We start from the raw sequence: 23,949 nt of genomic DNA, 5'->3' as shown, positions 1-23,949 counted from the left end.
AAACAAGTTGCCAAAACACAAATACACAGCTGGTGGGAGAAAAGTTTAATTAGAATTTGACAGCTGGGTCCTCTGGTTGTGGAGACTCGGAGGAGTCATTTCTTCCCTAAGTACTAAACATAAACTAGACCCAGCTGTTCCATGGCAACTCCTGGGATTGGTGGAATTAGAGTTGTAATGTTTTCCATCTAATTTATTGTTCATTGTGTAAATTCAATATAGGAGTGAAGGTTGGGATGCAACCGAGTCAGTGTAAAATTCAAATGCACACAATGTAATGCACACAATGTAACTGTGTAATCTTTAATATTGGCTGATCGGATAGAAATTAATTTGCAAGACCTAGTTCTCCAGTTCATACCGTGGACTTGCAGATACTTGTTTTGGATGTTCTCAGGATCTAGAACTGCAGGTGATTGTAACTCAGATCCTTCTTACCACTGATTTATTATATGCCACCAAGTCATTTTTGTGTCCTCGAAGTTACATAGATGTTCTCCATGATAATCTATCCCTAACCTGGTCTTTCAGGTTTTCCAACAATGAGCTCCTTACCACTTTAACTGGGTCCATCCACCTTGCTCCTGGTTGTCCTCTTGTTCTCTTCGACTTTTTCCAGCATTAGAACTTTTTCCAGAAAGCTGAGTCTTTGTATATTGTTTTCAAAGTAGGATAATTTGAGTGTGGTCAATTGGGCCAGGCTGAATGAAAATTCTGAGTTGATTTGTTTGAGGATGCATTTGTTAATTTTCTTGGCTGCCCATAGTATTCTCAGGCCTTCTCTAACACCAAAGTTAGGATCAATACTCCTGCTATTCTGCTTCTTCGAAGTCCAATTTTCACTTCCATAAAGTATCACGGGAAACACTGTGGCTTGCACAATTCTGATCTTTGTGGGTATAAATACATCACAAATTTGACTGCTCTCTTATCATTGAGAGGCCCCACAGGTAGTCCTTGGTTAACAATGACAATTGGGACTGGAATTGCTGTCACTAAGTAACAAAGTCAGAAAGGACATCATATGATTGTATGTCTTAGCAACAGCAATTCCAGCACTCCGGGTTGCTGCTGTCATGAAGCAGATTAATCTAGGTGAGGATCTCACGTTGTTAACATTTGCAGCTCCTGCTGGCTTATCTATAGTTTCTTTGTCAGAAGTCAGCAAAGGAAGTCCCAAATGATGACTATATGGACATCATGTTGGCAGGAACCCCAAGTACCAGTCACAAGTATCATTCATTCAGCATCATTGCAGGCTTTGAATGGTTGATAAAAGTGGTTGATAAACAAGGACCAACTCTTCTATTTTCTTTCTTTAGTATAGGGGTCAGAATTTTTTTTGACTCTTAATAGGGTTGAATGATCCTAGGCAAAAGAATGAGCTTAAATGGACTCCAGAAGATGGTAGAGGACAGGAAGGCCTGGAGGAACATTGTCCATAGGGTCACGATGGGTCGGACACGACTTCGCAACTAACAACAACAACAAGGCAAAAGAAAAAAAAATCACACTCTTGCACGAGTTCATAAACATAAGAGTCGTGGTGGCAAAAGGAGTTAGAATGCAGTATTGCAGGCTAGTTCTGCCAACTGCCAGCAGTTTGATTTGGATTGGCTCAAGGTTGATTCAGCCTTCCATCCATCCAAGGATGCTAAAATGAGAAACCAGATTATTCAGGGGGGCAATATGCTGAGTCTATAAACCACTAAGAGAGGGCTGTCAAGCACAGTGAAGGGGTCTATAAGTCCAAGTGCTATTAATATTGCTAAAAGAATTTGGTCTAAAACAATTCCATTCAGGAGGAGTGCAACAGGTGCTCAGGCACCATGTTGCCAACCACTGTTCTAATATCAGTGAAATATCAGCCTTTTCCATGAGTGCCTTCTGCATCATATTTATTGCTCTGCTTTACCCTACTTAGTCCTCTTGAGCAGGGCAGTTCACAACTATTGTCAAATATTTGTGGCTGCTGTATCATTCTTTTAAATTAAAACTTTGAATGAAAAAATTGGGCCAGTATTGTTCTGAAAAATTGCATTTATATATTTGCCAGGAATGCTAGGGAGAAAAAGTGTCCTAGTTACTACTTCACCACTGCCAACGTAATGTTGTAGATGCTGTTGAGTTCTTTGAAAAATTTCATTAGGGTGAGACTCGGTATCTACAGATTTCTTGGCACACAAACCAAGAGACAAGACCCTCCAGTTTCTCAACCAACAGGACTTTATATTCACAGAGGTTTGGAAATGCTTCCTTGAGGTTTGGAAGAGCTTCTGAAGGAATGGCTTCCTTGCAAGACACAGTCATGATCAAGCTTCCTAAGGGCAGAAAGCAACGAATCTTGGACTTGTGCAATGAGATTAATTTAAGACTGCTGCCCTATTTAATGGTTTCAGCAATAATAGGACAATGCCACCATCATGTATCTGCACTCCTCTTTTTGGAAAGATATTTTCATAACATTACAAAAATATATTTTAATGCTCATGATACTGTGAGATGATTTTTCCAAGTTCGATTTTTTATTTTATTTTTTACAAAACCATTTTATTGCACACAGTTTAATATGTTAAACATGAATGTAAGAATCAGCATATATGGTGTAACATCTGTAAGCTGGAAAGAATCTGGGGGTCATGGATATCCACAGAGGCTATACAAAGGTTCTGCACTGAATCAAGAAGGTAACCTGGAAGAACAGAAGGAAGAATAGATGGAGAATGCCTATGAGAAAGAAGAATAAAGGAAGTGAGAAGGAATAAAGGAGAGATAAGGAAATTGGACGGTTTGGGAGAAAAGAAACACAGGTACTAGTGGCAAGAGGGCCACAGAAAGGATAGAAAGGAAGTTTAGGAAAATAGTTCAAGGAGGCATGTTATTTTTTTTAAAAAAAAGGCCCACACATCCATTTATATTTAAAGAAATGTATTTGAAAGGTCAGCCACTCAAAGCAACTGAGATGCACGTGAATTCTCAAAAGAAGTGAGTTATGTGAAATAGCAGGATTAACTGTGGCCGCACAGCAATATCATCTACCTAGCAATGCCTAATCTCTCACAGAGAGAAGCTTAAGAGACTCTTAGCCACAACATGTGAGAAATCCAAGCATCAAACTCAATTTTGTGATCCTGAAATGCTGTATCACACAAAAAAAGGTTGCTAAATAAAACACAGAGAACATTAACAAATTTAATACTAAAACTCAACAAAAAAAACCCCAACAATGTGACAATGCCCTTCGAAAAACAAATAATACAAACACGAATAAGAATCCATTGTTCCAGGATACCAAACTGGAGCAGGGACACCACTCTGATCCTTGGTCTTTTCTCCGCCGAGTAATTCTTGTGGACGAAAGGGTTATATGAGGGAGATGAAATTGACTTTCTGACATGCCTCAGTTTTGATACTTAGTGTAAAGGCAAGAGAGTTCAGCTTTCATTGCCCTTTGAAATGAAATAAGATTATGAACAACTGTATCTAGGATAAGGATCAAGATGTAAAAATAAAATGGAATACATGGGGGGGGGGTGTATGTGTATGTGTAAACATAAAGCAGAAAACCTGAAAAAAGTTTTCCAGTGCTTAATCACAGTATTCATGTTCCAACAGGTACTAAAATAGACGATACCATATTATTTGATCTTCTTTCTTCTTCAGCTCAGTTGAAAATCCCTGGGTCAACGTAAGGGTAGGCAAGGAACTCTCCCAACTTGTTCCCATCCGCATCATAATGGAGTGTTTGGAAGCAGACATCGCAAAAGAACGAGGGCTCTTGTGGAGCAAGGCTGTCTTCATTCGTTACCCACCTGTAAGGTGCAATACAAAGAAGGTCACTTGGTGAAGATACGACTTCATTCATTCATTCGCTGCTTTGAAGATGCATCAATTTCTGACTCTAATCAGCCTACAATTGACATATAACAGCACTGTAATTTTTTTTAAAAAAAAACACCCAAAATTATTGATATCAAAAATACATCCAATCCACAAATGTACTATTATAATCATAAAACCATAACATCACAGATTGCCACACAATGAAGATTCATCCCATGTTCAGGGGTACCTCTAACCATGCTTGCCTCAGTCCCCAAATGCACATTTAAACACTCATGTTTGCAAAGGTTCCTAAATATTAAAACTGAGTGGAGCTTACTAATTTATGGTTGCACAGTCAGTCAGTCAGTCAGGATTTGGCATTTTTATCCATCTACCCAAGGACTTGGGAGAGTTAAATGTTGGGTTGTCCCATACTGCACCCAGAATTGCACGGTTTCATCTTTGTCAGGTATTGTCACTATGTACTCTCTTCATTGATGGATTGATAGAAATGATTGTAAATGAACTGAAATCAGAAATACTGACTCTTAAATGTGCAATTTGAGCTTTGCATCTGCTGATCTTGGCTACGGTTGTTATTTGTAGTTTTATTATTTCCAAGACTTCCTTAATCTTTGTTTCTAAGTAATATTTCCTGATCAAATATTCTTTGATACTCTTGTTCTTCAGCTTCTTTTCTTTAATTTGTTTTAGCCTGCTTACATCTGATCTTATTTTGCAACCTGATCTACCATTTTGGTGGTGCACTGTTTAGCTTTTTTTCTTTGTTGACTTTGCATCCAAGGTATTCAATTATAACTGCAGCCCTGCTGTACATTAGTTGGTTTGTTTCTTGGAGTGAGATTTTTTTAATTATTATATTTCTCTCTCTCTTTCTCTCAATATCTATCTATCTATCTATCTATCTATCTATCTATCTATCTATCTATCTATCTATCTATCTAAAGGTATAGAACATACCTGATACTACAACTTCCTATTTTCTCCACAATAACCCTATAAAGTGGGTTTAGCCGAGAAAATGCGACTGGCCCAAAGTCACCTAGCCCGCTTTCATATACGGTATACAACTCACAACCTCCTGCTTTCTCATCCAGCACCTAACTTATTACATTAACCTGGCTTTAGTTTTGTTCCTTTGTGTTCATGTTTCTAACCAACTGTAAGCTGTCCAGTGTTACTTTTATTAAGATAGGCAGCCACTTAAATAACTATATGGTGGAAGGACAGAAGCTAATAGAAAGGGATTTTCTATGAGTAGACATCTCCTATGCTTTAAAGTGAGAAGCTCCCTTTTTTTTTTTACTAAAAATAGTAAATATGTAGAACCGTTTGCAACCCACACTATTTCAGGAAGATGAAGCATTTGGCCCCTCAGAATAAATCAACATTGTTTTACTTTTAATCTTATCATTTCCTTTTATATAGAAACGTTACTTGGTTGGTGTTATGGGTCAGAGACAACACAAGGTTCCAAAATAAATAAATAATACTGGCAGCATGGGTTCACATGCTAATTTTAGATAAATAATTAACTGCAACTGTAACCGCAATGGTATTACCTGCCTGAAATGATTTTTAACTATATCAAATCTTCAGCTTGGAAATTCAGTTTCCAAGGGTACAAAGAAGAAAACAAGGAAAACAAAACAGTTGCTATAATAATTAAATTACTTATGTTCTCGATGTGTTTCAAGCAGTAATGTTTTCTCAAGATATATTCTAAAATAGTGTTTTTTAACTTCAGTAACTTTAAGGTAGAAAGCCACTTTGGTGAAGTGGTTAAGGCATCAGGCTAGAAACCAAGGCCCTAAGAAGGAGGCAATAACAAACCACTTCTGGAAAACCTTGCCAAGAAAACTGCAGGCAATCTCTGAAAAGTCGATATGAGTGAACAGAAGAAATTTTTTTTTTAAGATATTTGGATTTCAACTCCCAGAATTCCTGAAGGGAACAGAGTTGAAATTCACACAACTTAAAAAGTTAGCAATATTGAAAAACACTGCTCTAAAATGTAACAAACTGAACAGAAAGCCTATTTTATATGCTATCTCAGTGCCTTTCAAACTTGGAAACTTCGAGATTTCAGATCCCAGAATTCGATGCAGTGATTTTGATTCTTATTGTGTGTTGTTCAAATTTACTTTCTGCAATGGAAATATCTGCGTTATTACTCACCTGGCTGTGTACATTTTGCACACAAAACACTTTTTAGTCCATAGCCAATGTTTTTTGGTTAATAAGGGATAGAGGCTTCTGTCTAGGCAGTCATCTCGATGAATAAGCCTTGCAAGATAAAAGATTGAGAAAGAAATTGATTAGTCTAAACTAGTACAATGAAAGAGAAAGAGAGTCAGGCGCCTTTATAATAATTGATACTATTTCTTTCAAGGCAACCAAGGCTGCAGATTAAGCACACAGCTATCAATTAGAGGAAGCCAATGCCCAAACAAAGGAAAAAGGGTGTGTGGAAGTGAAAAAAGGAAAAAAGAATTGCAAGGCGACGCTGGAGGCAGCCATTTCTTGGCTGTCAGCCTCGCGGCTCCGTAGAGCTGCCGAAAACAGCGCCAATCAGCTGTTCGGCGGCTCAGAAGCCCCCACCTCGGGAGAAGAGGAGGGGGTGAGCGTCCAGGTAGGGGTAGAGCTCTCCGGGGCCGCCAGAACTTAGAGTTTTGGCGGCGGAAGGATTGAGCCCCCCCGAAGCCTGGGCATGCTCCGGACTGCGAGGCGCCTGTGCTCCGGGTTTTTTGGAGCAGAACAGGGCGTTCGCAACCATCCCTGCTAGCAAGGAAGAGCTTTTGAGAACGAGGACGCAGGCAGAGCGATGCAGGAGATTTTGGTGAAGATGATGTTTTGATCTTTAACTCAATGGACTTTGCTGAATCTGCATGTGAAAGTGCGTAGTTAACAATAGAGGGTGAAAATGGCGGCTATATCTTCTAAAGTTCCTGCCCTGAGGCAGCAGTCTTCGGTGAAAACTTCATTGTCCTCTGCATCTGAATCTGTATCAGCTTTTACAGCAAAAGATTTGCAGAATCTGTTGCAAGAGACTATGGAAAAGCAAATGCAGCAATTTGTTGAGATAATGGAGAAAAAGTTGGAGAAGTTTACAGAGAAATTAAAAGAAATGAGAGCAGACATCACATCTGCAATAGAAAGCGTGGTTAAAAGTATTGAGATTTTGGATGAAAGAGTGGAAGATCTTGCTCAAAATGATATTAGATTGGAAGCCAAAATGACAGAAACTGAAAATGTAATAGAGAAAATGGACTATGACTTGATTTCGACACAGTATTCTCAGATAGAGTTTGCTTTAAGAATCAGAGGCCTAATAGAAAATCCTAAGGAAAATTTGGAGAAAATGGTTTCTGAGGCTTTGGAAGGAGTGTTGAAGCGACCAGCAGATGAAATAATGCAAGATATAGATAAAATCTTCCGTGTTAATTCGTGGATCGCAAGACAAAGGAAACTACCCAGAGATGTGGTGGTTTATTTTACAAAGAGAATGATTAGAAATGAAGTTATCCAGGCCTCCTACAATATTGATTTTGTAATTGCTGAGCAAAAAGTTCTGATTTTAAAAGAGATCCCTGCAAAGATTTTAAGAAAAAGGAAGGAATTTGCTTTTTTCACACAAGAATTGAGACGACGTGATATTAAGTTTAGATGGCAAATACCAGTGGGGATGGTGGTGACCTATGAAGGTACGAGGTACTGTTTCACCACGGAGATTCAGGCACGTGATTTCTACAGTAATGTTTTAAAAGCAGTCCCCATACCATCTTTGGAATCTACCAAGAAAAAAGGTGAGAGAGAGTCTCAACGTTCCAGAGAGAACCCGCAAGTTGCTGAAGGGTTAACGCAGGCAGATGTGAAAGATACAGGAGTGGGTCAAATTTCATTATCACTGGAGAAGGCTAGAAATTGGAAGAGGCGTGCTACTTCTGGACGAATGAATCAAGCCTGAAGATTTAGTCACATAACTGTAAGAGACAATAATGCAATAAGGATTACGGGAATTGGAATTGCTAGAAGGACTTATTTGGGGATATATTTTTTACCCTTATAAAATAATTATGTATTATTTTGTGTTGCTTTAGTTCTAAGATGATTATGAAAAGTTAATTGGGAAGATTTGTAGTAGTGTTTATTGATATTCTGTAGGTTATGATTTGTTATTTGGATGAAAATTTTTAAGCTTTTAGTTGGACAGAAGAATAGTTTTATAAAATTGATATAAATTGTTTTCTTTGTGATTGAAGTTAATTTGTAATATTTTTATGGGTAATATTGCAATAGGTAATAGAATATAAGAATATAAGAATGATGTGATTATATAAAAATTTCTTAAGTTTGGAAAGTAATCTATGGTATTTTAAGTTGTATAACACATTAGGATAATGTGAATTTAAAGCTTAGTTGGAATGAGGAATAGTTTTAGACAATTGATATAAATTGGCTTATTTGAGATTGTTTTTATTGGGTATCAGATTGGAAGGTATTATTTTGTATTTGAATAATCATTGATATGATATATATATGTATGTTTGGAATTTACCTATATGAGTTAAAGTTTGATAGTTTGAATAGTTTAGGATTGTTTGCGTAAGTTAGATCATGATTGCTTGTATTTTTATACCCTGTGTTTTGCTCTGGGAAGCGGGGGGGGGGGGGAGGGGAAAGGGAGGGAGGGGTTGGGGAGGGTTGGGGAGGGGGAAGAGGGTGGGGGGGAGGGGGCTGGGAGGGTTTTTTTTTCTTTTTTTTGGTTTGTTAAAGATAAAATGTATTGTGAAACTTTTTAATTAAAAAAACAAAAAATTAAAAAAAAATAAAAAAAAGAAGATACTAAAAAAAAATAATTGATACTATTTCTTTCAAGGCAACCAAGGCTGCAGATTAAGCACACAGCTATCAATTAGAGGAAGCCAATGCCCAAACAAAGGAAAAAGGGTGTGTGGAAGTGAAAAAAGGAAAAAAGAATTGCATTCTTTCCAAATATTTTCCCACACGCAAATCAGCCTGCACGAATCAAACATGGTTACTAAGCCCAGAATGGTGGTGTGGGTGGGGAAGAGATGAAAAGTTAATGGATTCCCCAGAACACCAGCAGGCAAACCATAATTATAGATAATAACCCCCTTTGCACTGCTAACACAGTGAAACACAAAGAATCTCAAATTCCAAGTGGTATCCCTCTTGGCAGAGACTCTGCAAAGAAACAGTCTCTTACCTGATATCTGTGATAATAACAATGTGCTCGCAATCTCCTTGATGACAATAAAGGTACGGGAAACCTATTTTTATGTCCAAATCATTAAAGGTGTAGTCTTCCATTTTAGTTGCCTGAAGTTTTCCATAACCTCGATCACGGGATTCTGCCCACTCAGTAATTGTCCTGAAATTAGCAGAGACAATATTTTCATTCTTTAAACTGATTTTACGTAGCCCTTGACTTAAAATCACGATTGGGCCCAAAATTTCCATTGCTAAGTAAGGCAGTGTTAAGTGAGTTTTGTCCCGCTTCTTTCTGACTTTTTTGGCCACCGCTGTTAAGCAACTCACTACAGTTGTTACGTGAATCATTTGGTCATGAAGTGAATCTGATGTCCCTCATTGGTTTTGCTTGTTGGAAGCCGGCTGGGAAGGTTACACAGGGTGATCACATGACCCCGGGACAGTGCAAATGTCATAAATACTGTGTTTCCCTGAAAATACGACCTGGTCTTATATATTCTTTTTCCTCCAAAACAGGCACAAAGTCTTATTTTCGAGGCATGTCTTACCCACTTACCTTAGGACTCCCATGCCCCAATACCTGTCACACCGCTGCCCAAGTTCTTCTGCAGCTACTTGCAGCTGCAAGCCACGTGGCGCACTGCGCTGGTGCCGCCACTAGCACCAGGAGGCCGCGTGGCTTGTCATGTCGATCGCGAGTGGTGGCACGATCAGTGTGAGAAGCCACGTGGCCTCCTGCTGCGAATGGTAGCACCGGTGCGATGCGCCACATGGCATGCGGCCACAGAAGAAAGTCCGCACAACAGGTGTTAAGGCATGGGAGGCCTGGCTACAGTGGTCCCAAGGTAAGTGGATGCAGGGCGCATGGGGCAGCTTCACCCCCCCACACCCCAGGTTGATTTTTTACGTGTGCACTTTGCCCCCCAAACTAGGGCTTATTTTGGGAGTAGGGCTTATATTAGGCGCACACATAAAAATCAATCTAGGGCTTATTTTCATAGGGAACACGGTACATGCCAGTGCTAAGCGGCCAAATTTTGATCATGTGACCATGTGGATGCAGCAACGCTCGTAAGACTGAGAACCGATTATAAGTAAATTGTAACTTCAGATGGTCAGTAAACGAACGGTTGTAATTTGAGGAGAACCTGTATTATTTTTGCTAGAGCAATCATCAAAGAGAAAAAAATCAGGAAACCAAGTGTCCAAGCTAGAATTTGAACACATTCCTCTCAGCCAAAGAAATGTTTTATCTCAACATCCTGGGCAACATTCAAATTAAGCCCTAGAGCAGAGGTCTTCAAACTTGGCCCTTTTATGACTTGTGGACTTCAACTCCCAGAATTTCTTAGCCAGGCAAGCTGGCTGAGGAATTCTGGGAGTTGAAGTCCACAAGTCATAAAAGGGCCATGTTTGAAGACCCCTGCCCTAGAGCGTGATCTATGGGAACTATAAGCATGTCAGGTAGAAAAAAACATGATACAATGACTGTTGATACTGCTGCCTTAAGAGAAGCGATAACATGAGCAGACAGAACTGTACAAAGGATAGTGGGATCCCTATGATTTTAGTAAGAGGCACCCTGTTCAAAAGCCAGGAGGCAATTTCAGTTGCATTTAAACATGCAGCCAATTCCAACTGGAAGACTGCAGATGTCAGGTGATAATTCTCAGAACTTCAGGCTACCGCAGTGCACCAATATTTGGAAACCAAAGGCTGAGAACCAGAACTAGAAATTATTTTAGGGAAAAAAAATAGCATGCACTGAAGAGTATTCAGACAATAAGATCAATGGGCCAATGAGCAATGTTTAACCATCTCTTCCAAATTTCGCTCGCCAATCTAAGTCCCATCGTTTTAAAAGCCCTATTTCCAGGGGTCAAGATCCAAAATCAAGAGATCTTGGTTGACAGAAGGCAAGAGTTTCCTGTCTACTCTCTCAGCTTTCCTACCATCTATTAAGTCAGCATCAAGATGCAAACTAACATGGAAATGTCCCATATATCTTCTTAAATCAGTAAATTCAACCACATAGTTGCAACTAACTGGATGGGAAGGCAGTCTTTAGTTAGTGAGACTGGGGTTCACAAATGTCAATTATTCTTTACCTGCTCAAATCTCTGCATTCAGCATACCTGGTGTCATTATAAAAAACACCTTCAAAGTAAAAGAAGGCAGACTTATAGAGATCCTGGGGGAAAGGAAGAAAAAGAGAAAAAGCATTCGTTTGCTAATTAGGACACACCGAATACATACGTGGGTGATATCACATCTCCATGAGCTCCAGTTAAATGTTTGAAATGCCAACCAAGCTCATCACTGCATCACATTATTGAAGAGTCCAGTAGTCTAGTCCTTTCCTTAAAATGTATCGTGATAACGTGGTTTGTACTCCATGGGGCAGAAAAAGAGCTCATTCCTTTTGCTAAAGGGGGCTGCAAGACAAGACATGAGGGGGGTCTTTCTTGCTCAGAACCATTACTTGTCTTCTGGGAATCATTGTTCCATTCTTGATTGGAAAAAACATTTGCTTCTAATGGATAGGTCTCCTTTTGACTGACCCCTATCTTACTACTGCCACACTCCCCAAGAACCAAAAAAGACATGTGGAGTTACGGCTTTATTGTTCCTTTATTGTTCCTCAGCCATAGACAGATCTTGCCAAACTAAAGGAACTAATCTGTATCGCTATAAATCAGACCTGGGCATTTTATAGCTTGTGGGTCTCCTCTGCTCAGTGGGCAGTCCATGTCTAGCCTGCAACAGTGTCGAACACGAGGCATCAGTACAGTGTCGGGGCAGTGGGGCGATGTTGGAGAGTAGGGCATCAGAGCAGCAGCGGCAGGGGGCGGGGCAGCCTTAGCTTCGGTGGCAGAGTGGCGACAGCCATCCACAAGAGTCACACTTGCTCATTTTGCCCCTTGGTAAAATTAATTGCCCACTCCTGCTTTAGATATACTCTGGGAATCCCTAGGGAGGAGACTTCATAACTCTTGTTCTTTCAACTGAACTTTCCAAACTTCACTGCCTCTTTGCCCTCTCGAATGCAGCCCCTCCCTCCTGGGAATCCAGACTACATTCCACCACAGCAAAAAAGAAGCAGCATGTTGTCCTGCTTTTATAGAAAACCAGGAGCTGGCAAACGCCTCAAAAACCGCCTTCCAAGCAAGAGTGCTCTATACGTTTCAAATCTTCTAAGCATTGTTTTTAATTCAACAAAATTATGATTGGTATTTTTCTGTAAAAAATACTGGTTTTATATTAAAGAAATATATATTTCAATGTTTAAATACTATCAACATAAAAATATATCAAAGTAATGGGATAGCTTTTTTAAAAGATTTTTTTTTCCTTTTCAAAAATTCCTTGCAGATATATATATAGCAAGGAACAAGTCGATCTGACCAATTAAAAATCTGATAGTAAATGATTCTCTTTGCCTCCCTCTCTCTCCTATCTTATGCAACAGTCCTTTCACATGTCATTTTAATTTATTGATGATGGCTTAATGCTTAGGTTTCTTTTTTTACATTGTTAATTTCTTTGTGCGCTTTCCTGGGAACTCTAGATATTGAGCAATCCCAAATTATAATTCATAAATCAATCAGAAAAATAAAAAGGCTGACTTAAAAATATAAAAAGTCCCACTTAGTTCCTGCTTACATTAAATTCACCTGCTTATTATTTGCTCAAATGAAGAGAACACTGTAGAAACGACGTTATTTGTTTTTCCCCCCAGGAACAGATAAGCAACATTTCCAAGGGATCAATAATTCAAACTTTAAGAAACTGTCTTGGAATTAAACTTCCCTCTTCGGAAATGCCTTAGAAAGAGCCTTGGTGGAGCAGTGGGCTAATGCCTCCTTAAGTAATACCAGCTGCCTGCAATTAGTGCAGGTTCGCATCCCACCAGGCTCAAGGTTGACTCAGCCTTTCATCCTTCCGAGGTAGGTAAAATGAGGACCCAGATTGTTGGGGGCAATTAAGCTGACTTTGTAATAATGCCGCTTGGGGTGTGTGTGAAAGCCCTAATAAGCAGGCATATACATAGAATGAAGGCTACTGCTAAGTTTGTAAAGCCGCCCTGAGTCTTCGGAGAAGGGCGGGATATAAATGGAATTAAAATAAATAAATAAATAAAATAAATCCGCATTATGATACCTTGCTGATATTTTCTGGCGCCTGAGCAGGATTATTGCTGAATTCCCCACCAATCTGAAGGTCGCTAACACAGGAAATGCAATCTCGGAGCTCGGTAAGTTTTTGGCTCCCTAGGACCAACAGTGTCTGATATGGCTTCCGGAGCTTATGCTGTGAAACAAAGAGGGCAAAAGAAGATCCATGAAAACATTTCTGATTTTACACATCTGAATTTACACATCAGGTTAATTCAAAGTGCAGTTGAGGGTCGGCAAGTTGAAACCAGCCAATCAACCTGTTGCAAGGAATGTAACCAGCCAACTCTATCATCACTTCTCCATATCTAGATGTACGTATTATAGGCAGTAAGGCCTTTCCCTTAGGCTGTACCTTCCAAGGAGCTAAGAGTAAAAATCATCCAAGTTGGAGAATTACAACATATGGGACTTCTATCATGAAAGCTATCACATCTGAACTGCCCAAATCCAGGAGATCTCTCTGCGGCTGTTTAGCAATCATCAAGATTTTTGCAGTGCAAACCTAGTAGCATTAATGAAAAATACATTTGGGTGCAAACGTTATAAAGAAACTTTATAAAGGCTGGTTCCTGACATGTTGTTCTTTATTTGGCTTTAGCTAAGCATGTTCTAGTCACCTGTAATTTATTCAGCTACCCACACTGTAGCTCAGTGTGATTTGTGATCAAGTCACAGAATCAGATCATTAGTGGAGATATTTCAATAGGGCCCCTATATTGATTGGCAACAGGGTTTTAAGCAAGAGCCCCTCCTTCTCTATCTAAAAAGAGCAAAAACGGGACCTGGGATTTTCTGAATATATAGAGAATACTGAGTTTTCCTGTACTCTGTAAATCTAAGGAAGGATAGAAAATTCATATTCAGCTGCGACCCCAGGCAGGCCACTGAACTGTAAAAGGACTCTAGAATTGTCTCAAAACAAAGTCATGGCTACAGCAAGCTTGTTATGAAGTCTGGAAGGAGATGTATTTCTTCTGGAGTTGTACCCGTAGTCATTGACTAATGACCATTTATTTAATGATCATTCGAAGTTAACAACGATGCTGACAAAGTGATTTACAGTCAGTCCCCACACTTACCACAGTTGCAAGTCAGGTGCTTGGAAGTGGGCATGTATTTACGATAGTTACATGACTGCCATCTGCAACTATCCCAGCCAGCTTTCTGACAAAGAGTCAGTTGGGGGAAATTGGATTCACGCGATTCACTTAATGACAGCATGATTCATTTAACAACCGCGTAAAAAAATGGATGATGACTGATTTAATGACCTCACTGCTTAGAGACACCATTTCTGTTCCCTACTGTGGTCATAAATCAAAGACTACCTGTAATCCGTCATCAATATAACTAGACATGTCAGAGAAAAAGGAAGCCAGGATGCTGGAGAATGGTTTGGGCTCAGCCTCACAATGAAGTAGTTCACCTTCTAAGACAACTCTGGAAGGTTTAGGACGTTTCCTAATTAAGTGGGATCTAGCCAAAGTTGGAATTACTTTTCTTTAAAATAAAGGGCATCTTGTGTCTTAAAATCTTTCTGCAGAAAAGTGGATTCTACTTTGTCATGTTGCAAAAGGACCATACCTTAGCAGACTCACACGAGATTCCTCCCAATAAACCGATCTATTTGTTCAGAAGCCATTAAAATAGATCCTAAGCTCAATTACCAACCTTTTGAAATATAACTGGATAGAAAATGTTGAGAGTTAAAACAAGTTCAGCTTTGTCAACCATATTTACAGGATCTTTTGGCCTTTTTCCAATGGCGTGAGATTCCTAGGGGGAAAAAAAATACATTGGAATTTGAAGTGTCCAACAATATAAATCAAAACACCTGCATTGACATTCTATCAGTCATTCCCAATCTTCCACATATGGTGGGAAAGCAGGGCAAGTCTGTTTGAAGTGGAGCTTGATCAAGCAGCGTGAGTGGTAAAATACATCTGAAGATTCCAATGTTTTTTTTACACACTAGAGATAGACACTTACTTCCCACACAATCTGTCAAATTCCTAGACCAGGGGTAGGCAACCTCGGCTCTTTTATGACTCATGGACTTCAACTCCCAGAAGTTGAAGTCCATGAGTCATAAAAGAGCCGAGGTTGCCTACCCCTGTCCTAGACTATGGGCTGCCAATTAAATTGCCAAGATGTCACACTTGGTTTAGCGTAACACACAAGGTTAAGACGTGCTATGCAACTTCCATCAAAATGCACCTTCGGACAGCTACTGTGGCAAGGCTTTCTTGAGATTAGAATGTAACATCTGACATTCTATAATTATTGTGTAGCTGGAATCAGTTGAAATATATAATATGGGAAGGGCAGCAGGTGAGAAAGGAGGCCTTACCATCTCATGAACGAATGTTTCTTGTCTACATGCACGATCAACAAGGATGGTTTCTTCTCGCCTCTCCAGAGCTTTCTGCCGAATTCTACAAATAGGAAAAAAGGAAAGAAGGGGTAAATGAAGACTCAATCATTCCAGGCCAAAGGTCTCTTTAAAAAGGTTAAATCAGGGTAACTGGACCAAAGTTTTTTTTAAAACTGAAACATTTCGTTACTCAGTTTTTACAAACTTTGGTCCAGTTGCCATGATTTAGATACTTCTGGCCTGGAGGATTGAGTCTTCATTGACATGCTTTTTCATTTTGGGGAGAAACCCCCTGCAGTCTATAAGGGGGAAAAGTGGGTTCATCCCAACACCTCTGACTCTTCTGCCTATCCAAAATTTTCACTTGACTGAAGACGTTACTTGGATGAGTAATGAAACATCTCATTTGGTCCAGCTGCCATGATTTAACCCTTTTTTTTAGATAAGGAAAGAAGATGAAGGAATAAATTCCTAAAGCCCAAGGGAGGGTGTCGTACTCTTTTAAGTCAACCTTATGAAAACAAGAATTAAGCACCACATTAGAACTCGAACAACTTTGGACTCCAATGCAATACGAGCTGCCGGCAGAGTATGGTCAAAAAAAGTCAACATCATGTTCACAATGATGCAAATTGAGCTCAGCCTGTTTTTCATGTGAGATTAAAAAAAAAACCAAGGTGGAGCTCCAATCACACCCCCACACTATACGACTAACTGCCATCTTGAGCTTTTTGACTACACCCTGGGAGAACCAATTACACAGAATGGTTTCACAATGAAGTACCTTCTGATGTGGGATGATTCTGGACAGCTTTGCAAAGCATTTCACGGCAAACTTGCCCATCTGATCGGCCATTTGAAAATTCTGAGAACACGCAGACATGCTCAGACAAGATCCGTTTACCAGAAAGTCAGGTCAGAAAACAGTTACCAGCCATTCCTTCTGACCCCTGATGCTTAACTCTGGCCCTTTCCCCCCCCCCTTAACTTTGTCCATGGGCCTGTCACTGATTAATAAACAAAAGCTGGTCAACGACCAAAAGTAGAGTACTTTGACTTTAATTAGTAACTATATATTATGTTGAAAGCTGATGCTTTATTTTTCATATAGCAGCTTGCCATCTGATATTAGATTGTTGACACTGTGGGGGGGAGAGAAATTTCCTGGGGCCCAGGAAGGCATATGTGTACTCTGCATTGCTTATCCCTGATCTAAGATGTTGAAAATAGAGATAGTCCTCGACTTACGACCAGAACTGAGCCCAATTTTTTTTTGTTGCTAAGAGGAACATTTGTTAAGTGAATTTTGTCCCACGTTACAACCTTTCATACCACTGTTATTAAGTGAATCCCTGCAGTTGTTAAAGTTAGTAACACGGCTGTTAAGTGAATCTGGCTTCCCCCATTGACTTTGCTTTCCAGAAGGTTGCGAAAATGATCACGGGACCCCGGGACACAGCAACCGTCATAAATAGGAGTCACATTGCCAAATGTCTGAATTTTGATCATGTGACTGTAGGGATACGGCAATGGTCATTAAGTGTGAAGTCACTTTTCTCAGTGCCGTTCTAACTGTGGACAACCACTAAATGAATTGTTGTAAGTTGAGGACTAGCTGTACGCCATTTGAAGAAGGCTAATCACAGTTAAAGAGCAGTAGTAGCCTTTAATGATGTTACAGTATTTTGGACATAGATAAGCCATTCCTCGGATCAGCTAATAAGCTAAATGACTGGTTTGACTTGATAGGCCCAAATGCCTCAGCCTCTCAGACAAAGTCGAGTGGGAACTTTATAGAAAACAACGAGAGGAAAAAAGTCAATAGGCAAGAAGAGATAATTTATGTGACATCTCTATAGTTACCTTTTTATTTCCCTCCACTGAACAATGCAGAGCAACTGTGCAGCTGTTAATGAGATCAGGGCTTTTCAACCAGTGGTACGCGCACTACTGGTAGTACATTGGCACCTGGCAGGTGGTACGCCTACAACGGGTTGAAAAGCACTGTGGGGAAAAAAAAGTGTAAAAGTGGATGAGGTGAAGTGGCAGCAGCGCTGCACAGGTTTGTGGGAAAGTCAGCTGGAACTGTGCAAGGTGTTGCCTGGGTCCTGGTGAGAGCCCAGGAACAGCACGAGCAGCTCCAGCTGACTGGAGGCGGCCTTGAGGTGGCAGGCAGCCTCACACAGTCTTCAGGCGGAGATTCAGTTGGAGCGATGCCTGGCTCCTGCTGAGAGCCCAGGATCAGCGCATGCAGTTACCGCTGACCGGCGCTTCCAGCAATGCTTTAACAATACTAGTTTGTTCTTTACTGCCTCTCTTACATTGCAATTCATTGTTTTGCAACACCTTCTTTTTATCTACCCACTTACATACCATGGGACTTCCAGATGCAGACTGACTGCCAGATATTAGCCGATCAAAAGTCTATAAGTGTTTGCTTGATATTATAATAATGTAATCAATGCTATCTAGAATAGGGCTTTTCAACCGGTGATACACATACCACCAGTGTACGTCGGCACCTGGCAGGTGGTACGCATACGACGGGTTGAACAGCACTGTAAAAAAAAAAAGTGGAAACAAATTTAATCTGATAGCAAGCATGTAAAACAGCATTCCCAGATGCAGGCAAGCTTTGGGCTAGCAAAAAGACTCAACGATATAGTAAAGTGTAATGGAGGCATTACAGGAATCAAATCTGTAGTTGTAAAAGCATTGGGAAGGGTTGTAAACAGAATATTTGGCATTATCCAAAAGGCCCACCAACAGAGGACCATCCAAGGTCTTGAAAAGAAAAATACAGCATCTCTTTGCATGTTAGCATACAGTGGAATACAATTATCACAGTTTGTTTGGATATCTCATAAATTTAGTGCACAACAATGAACTAAAATATATGCTAGCAGTATGCAGTCAGGCAAATTAACTGAATTAAGCCATCATAGTTTTCCAGCTTTGTCTTGGCATGTTGTATATCCATCTGCTCATTGCCTTAGTTCATAAACTGTTCTTAAAATTACTTATGGATTAGAACAAACTTCCAACTAATCAGAATTGCGACTGAAATGAAATTCAATATACTTAAGAGTTATTAAGTTGGTATCTTCAGGTATCACTTCTGGATCTTCTTTATCAGAGCTCTTCAGTGCAGCAATGCTAAAAACAATACCAAAAATTAATTATATGCTTGTCGGAAAAGTCAACGTAGAATATATAAAAACATAGAAACTTTCAGGTACATGTAGGAAGTAAACTTAAACAATTGGCAAGAAAATGTTTTTAGACTAGAGTCTAATGCTACTGCTGACTTTTCTCTTGCAACCATAAACAGTATGTCTGGATCCACAGATTACAATAAGACAATATAATCAGGTTTTTATGATTTAGTGTGTTCAATAGACTAGCTATTGTGGTTTATGAACAATATTTATGGCTTTGTGGGTTGCGTGAACCCATAGAGTTGAGGCTTGTTACCATAGTTCAGCAAATAAAGACTATGAATCAAGTCTAGCCTTAAGCCACTGGTAAAAAAAATAGACTATTATTCATAATTGGAATGAAGAAACCATTACTCATTAATATCAGCTTCCAATTCCTAGTCGGAAGGAATGAAAGATAAGTAGTCTTTTATGCTAAAAAAAACCAACCCTGGTAATACAGCAATACAAACAAAACATTTTTTGTGTACCAGACTAACTTTTAGAGCCAGTGCTGATTTTGTATGGAACAGCTTTTGTTAGTAAAACTAGTTAATTATTTTCTGGTTAGTAAAAAAAAATCAGGCATTCCTATATTAAGAAACATGGAGTTGAGACAAAAATTAGCAGCTCCAAATCTGCCTCAAACACAAAATGTCTTGAAGCTTTCCCATGACCCCAATGTCATCTTAATGGTGTGCATTCTCTTTCCTCACATTTTTGGTTGCTATAAAAATATATGAATGTACAAAATAAGACGTCAGGAGAAATGTCATAATATAAACAGAAACCAGATATAGGGACTCTATTTTAAAAGACAAGAGTTGGCTTCCCTCAAAATAAAGTCCTCTCCTTCTACTTGCTTCATATTATATCTGACCGGTGTCTTTCCTGGAAATAGCCAAAGTAGAAAATGCCCTGCATTTCATGTTTCTACAGATCCCAATAGATTGCAGTCTCTGGCTCGGTCAGTTGAACTATTTGTATGTCATTTTTTTAGCAGGGTGCCAAAGCAAATTCCAATATACAGGCACACGTGTAGCACAACATTATTCTAAAGCAGGGGTCCCCAACCCCCAGTCCGTGGACCAGTTCCGGGCCACGGCATGCCAGCAACCGGTCCGCACAAACAAGAAAAGCCCCATCTGTGGGATGCAGACAGTACACAAAAACACACACCCTCTGGTCCACAGAAAAACTTCTCTCCATGGAAGCGGTCCCTGATGCCCAAAAGATTAGGACCTCTGTTCTAAAGGACTCAGTGTATGTTCATGTGGAAAGGAAGAAGACATCGACAGGTCACGGTGTACTCATAGAGTTGACATTTTCCCTTTTCTACATGAACTACGTGAAAAGAGAAAATGCCAACTCTATGGGTGCACTGTGACCTGTGGACATCTTCTTCCCTTTCCACATGAACATGCACTGAGTCAAAAAGAGGGCTGAGAAAATATTTACTGACCTCTCACACCCGGGATATAAACCGTTTCAACTTCTCCCCTCTGGACACCGCTATAGGGCATGGCATACCAAAACAATTAGACACAATGTGTTTTCCCCTGTGCCATCACTCTGCTGAACTTCAACTCCCAGAATTCCAGTTGGTTTTTTTCCCAGATCAGGCTTGGGGGAAAGCTTTTAAATAGTTCAAGATCTATATTTTTCTACCACTCCCCCCAGGTTCTGCTAAGCACATTGATTTGTGCTTTAAATTGTAAGCTGCCCTGAGTCTTCAGAGAAGGGCGGGATATAAATGGGATTAAAAAACAAAAAAAACAACTTTTAGGATATGGCAACATCCAAGTACCACCAGTCGCCTAGCAAGGTGTCAAAAACATGACCAAAAAAAGGGGGGGGGGAAGTGATGAAGTACAGGTAGTCCTTGACTTACAGCAGTTCACTTAGTGACTGAAGTTACAATGGCACTGAAAAAAGTGCCCCCCAAGCCACAGCCGAGCAAGACACCTGCCTGCCCGCCTGGCGGCACTCTTCCTCCTGTCCGAGGTTTTCATTGTTGTGAGCATTTCTTTTGAGGATTGGAAGCGGGAGTGGGGTGGCGGGTGTTTGGTTTTTATCCCTCCCTTCCCCCCCCCCCGTCTGCTCGGAGGTTGCAGCAGGTTTTGGTCACTTCACATGACCCTGGGACACTGTGACCGTCATAAATATGAATCATTTGCCAAGCATCTGAATGTAAATCAGAAGACCCTGGAGATGCTGCAACATTCCAGCTGATCGGCACTTCTTCTGGGCTCAGCAGAAGCACCAGGATCAGCACCAAGCTCCAGCTGGAGCCTGGCGTTGATCCTGGCGCTTCCACTGAGCCCTGTCAGCCCTGCAGTTCCAGCCATCTCTTGCTCAGGCTTGTGTCATGCTGCCACCGGTCCAGCTCATTCCCCTCTCCCACTACCACTTTTCTAGGATGGTTGTGTACCACCTGCCAGGTGCTAATGTACAACAGGTGGTACCTGTACCACTGATTGAAAAGCCCTGGTCTATATTGCCAAATATGCAATGAATTGACTGCACTACTAGGAAGTCTGGTCCCTTTGGTACCAAAGCACCAATAGTTACAGAGATGCAGAGCCTGCAGCCAGATATGAGGGGAGACCCCACAGCAAACCTACCTGGATCAATGTGCCCTAGAATGGGGTGATCTTCAGCTGCCATATGATAGAAAGTGTTTTGGGGGCAGCTTTGACTGTTTTGACCTTTGACTGTTCCTCAACCAGGCTTAGATGTGAGGTCGTATCAAGAGTTAGTACCGTAGGATTTTTTTTATCACCCACACCCATCTAGTGGATTATCATCTCCCTTGAAGGATGATTGACCCCCATCCTCCATGTCCCTTCCAGGAGTTCCTCAAAACTTGGCTGTTCCAAAAGGATTAGGGGTCTTAAGGAAATTGTGATTTAATGAGGGAGCTACATTATTTATAACACCTCACGCTTTCTCTTAGCCTTTTTAATAATGTTTTAATTGTGGAATGTTTTTATTGTTATTTTCTTTTTAAGAGTCACACTTTGTAAAATGGTCGGCGATACAGATATTATGGATGGAGCACGCAAGCAAGCAGGAAGGTGTGTGGATGAGCTGGAGCCGAGGATACAGCTTCACACGCGCCCATTCTACGCGGGTTTGTTGGTCAATAAGCCACAACTGAGATCCAAACAAAAGGCATTCAAGTGATGAGATTTGAACCGTAGGTCGCAAAACTGCAACTCGACGCAGTTAGCCAGGAAGCGGGATGAGCTACCTGCACACAGCCTTCAGCTCTGCCGCGATCTCCGGGGTGCAGAGAAAATCCTCCATCACCGCCGCCTCGTCGTCCGCAGGTTCCGCCTGCTGGAGAGACACGTCTTCCTCGCGCAGCGCCTCCTTCCAAAGAGCCCCAAAGGCGCCCACGTGGAAAGCCCGAGTGTTCAGATCCGCGGTCTCATAATCGGGGATATTATCTCGGGACCCGCTGCTAGCTCCAGCCATTTTTGCACCAGGAGTTAACCGAGCAGAGACAAGGTGTGAAACGGATGTGGGGGGGGGCCCAGTGGCTTCTGGAACTTGTAGTTTCCAAACGGTAGAGACTTGACGCAGTTCAACACGCCACTTCCGAAGTTGCTGAACTATAGCTTCCGGTGAATTCAGCCAAGAAGATCGATGATAAGGAATGCTGGGAGTTGTAGTTCGAATTCATCTGAGGGTTCTTCAGAAGCCGGTCGCTCGTTCAAGAGAGTGGAAGCGTTTGCTTATTTTTTTCAGCGAATTGTGGAAATAGCCAGGTGTCCCACGTCCGTAGGTGCGGATTATTTTTCTGTATCTAAACAGCAATCATGCAATTAGACCACAATGAAGCCACAGCGGCAGCGATTGTACACCCACTAGATTGTGTCTAGCTTTAAATTCTGCTGTAATTTTATATAATTTAAAAATCGTGCAAATTTAAGAATAGTTGACACCCTGTGCATGTTTTATTAAAAAGGTAGAACACCAGGGCTTTTTTTCTCATAAAACGCTCAGAACAGAGTTCCGGCACCTTAGAACACTATATATACACGTGTGTGTGTGTGTATACACATACACATACATATATGTGTGTAAATTATTCAAATTGCTAATAAAGAATTTTAGGGAGGCAATTTGAATAATTTACACAAATAATATCCTGTGGATAGCCTTGAGTTAGGCCAAACAGGAAAGAAAGATTTAATTAGCAAGGCGTATTCAAAAGACTTGACAAATATTTAACACACACACATATATATAATTTAAAAATATTTTTTTATTAAAAAGGTAGGACACTGTGTGTGTGTGTGTGTATTTATCTATCTTATCAAAACCTTGGAAAGGATTTGATAGGTGAATAAAAATGCCAAATGCAGTCTAAACATCTAGCTGAATGTGCAAATAATAATAACAGATAACACCAATAATAACAACAACTAATAATAATAAACCACTTTTTTAACTTTGCAAAAAAACACTCTACTCAGAACTGCTTATATACCTCACCTTGACAGCTCTTAGGTTCTTGGTTAGGACCTGAACTGTTAAATCTTTTATTAGTCGCAGACTGTGAATCGAATTGAAAATTAAATAATAACAATAACAAAAACCTGATTGAGAACATTGACAGTTGCAGTCCTATCATATCTAGAAAAGGCCAGCTTGAGTGCTTGTTAATATTCTCAATTAAAAAGAAGCTCATTTGAAATTCTATGCTTAAATCATCCTGGTATTAAAAACATTTTTGATAACTAGATTCTGGATGCTACTCCATATGGATTATGTAGTTTCACTTTTTAGCTGATTGAAAATTTGATTAAAGGAAAATTCAAAGTTAACTCATTTTGTATGCACTGTTCATTATTTCAATTCCTGGTGATACCAGTTAATTGTCTTAGTCAAAAAGCATCAATTTCGTATTTATTTCATTAAAGAATGCACAGCCTTAGGCCAACATATCCAACATAGAAGCCCATTAACCTAATGACTTCTAATAACAATTGCTGTGGCGCAGAATTTGATCACCTTTGTAAAGACTTCGTGGTCCTCATTTAATAAGAAACAGTGATGGCTGTTAGAACCAGTCTAGATAATCAGCAATTAGGGGGGTAATTAACTCTAC

The 23,949-nt window shown here is 40.2% G+C and overlaps 2 protein-coding genes across 4 annotated transcripts in view; one reads left to right on the top strand and one right to left on the bottom strand.

The window, feature by feature from the left end:
• The window catches only part of PSIP1 (PC4 and SRSF1 interacting protein 1), a 66,080-nt gene extending 62,325 nt beyond the window's left edge, over positions 1–3,755 (top strand). The window contains exon 18 of the transcript XR_014025394.1: positions 3,664–3,755. The gene's annotated coding sequence lies outside the window, so the exon portion shown is untranslated. The remainder of the gene's footprint in view (positions 1–3,663) is intronic.
• SNAPC3 (small nuclear RNA activating complex polypeptide 3) lies at positions 2,139–22,364 on the bottom strand. Of its 3 annotated transcripts, none has more exons than XM_081319838.1 (10): positions 22,084–22,364; positions 18,715–18,789; positions 15,610–15,694; positions 14,931–15,035; positions 13,243–13,392; positions 11,190–11,272; positions 9,077–9,241; positions 6,025–6,132; positions 3,635–3,812; positions 2,139–2,692 (listed from the first exon to the last, which is right to left on the bottom strand). In XM_081319838.1, the coding sequence occupies exons 1-9, from the start codon at positions 22,308–22,310 to the stop codon at positions 3,665–3,667; spliced, it is 1,146 nt and encodes a 381-aa protein (XP_081175964.1). In that variant the 5' UTR covers positions 22,311–22,364; the 3' UTR covers positions 2,139–2,692; positions 3,635–3,664. The 3 variants fall into 3 exon arrangements, with proteins under 3 accessions (XP_081175964.1, XP_081175963.1, XP_081175962.1); XM_081319837.1 differs by lacking the exon at positions 2,139–2,692 and adding an exon at positions 3,179–3,449; XM_081319836.1 differs by lacking the exon at positions 2,139–2,692 and having other exon boundaries at positions 3,179–3,812.
• Positions 22,365–23,949: the final 1,585 nt, after the last annotated feature.

The sequence above is a fragment of the Vipera berus genome (genome assembly GCF_964194415.1).
Source record: "Vipera berus genome assembly, chromosome: 2".
In the NCBI taxonomy this organism is placed as follows: Eukaryota; Metazoa; Chordata; class Lepidosauria; order Squamata; family Viperidae; genus Vipera; species Vipera berus.
This window is presented reverse-complemented; position numbering and strand designations above follow the sequence as displayed.

Bases quoted from the DNA above. Each gene is read 5' to 3' on its own strand.
- SNAPC3 (XM_081319838.1), bottom strand. From the start codon at position 22,310: ATGGCTGGAGCTAGCAGCGGGTCCCGAGATAATATCCCCGATTATGAG. The intron at 15,695-18,714 runs GTATATTGAATT...TCCTATTTGTAG, and splicing joins ACCAACTTAATAACTCTTAA to AATTCGGCAGAAAGCTCTGG. The intron at 13,393-14,930 runs GTTGGTAATTGA...TTTGTTTCACAG, and splicing joins ATCCAGTTATATTTCAAAAG to CATAAGCTCCGGAAGCCATA.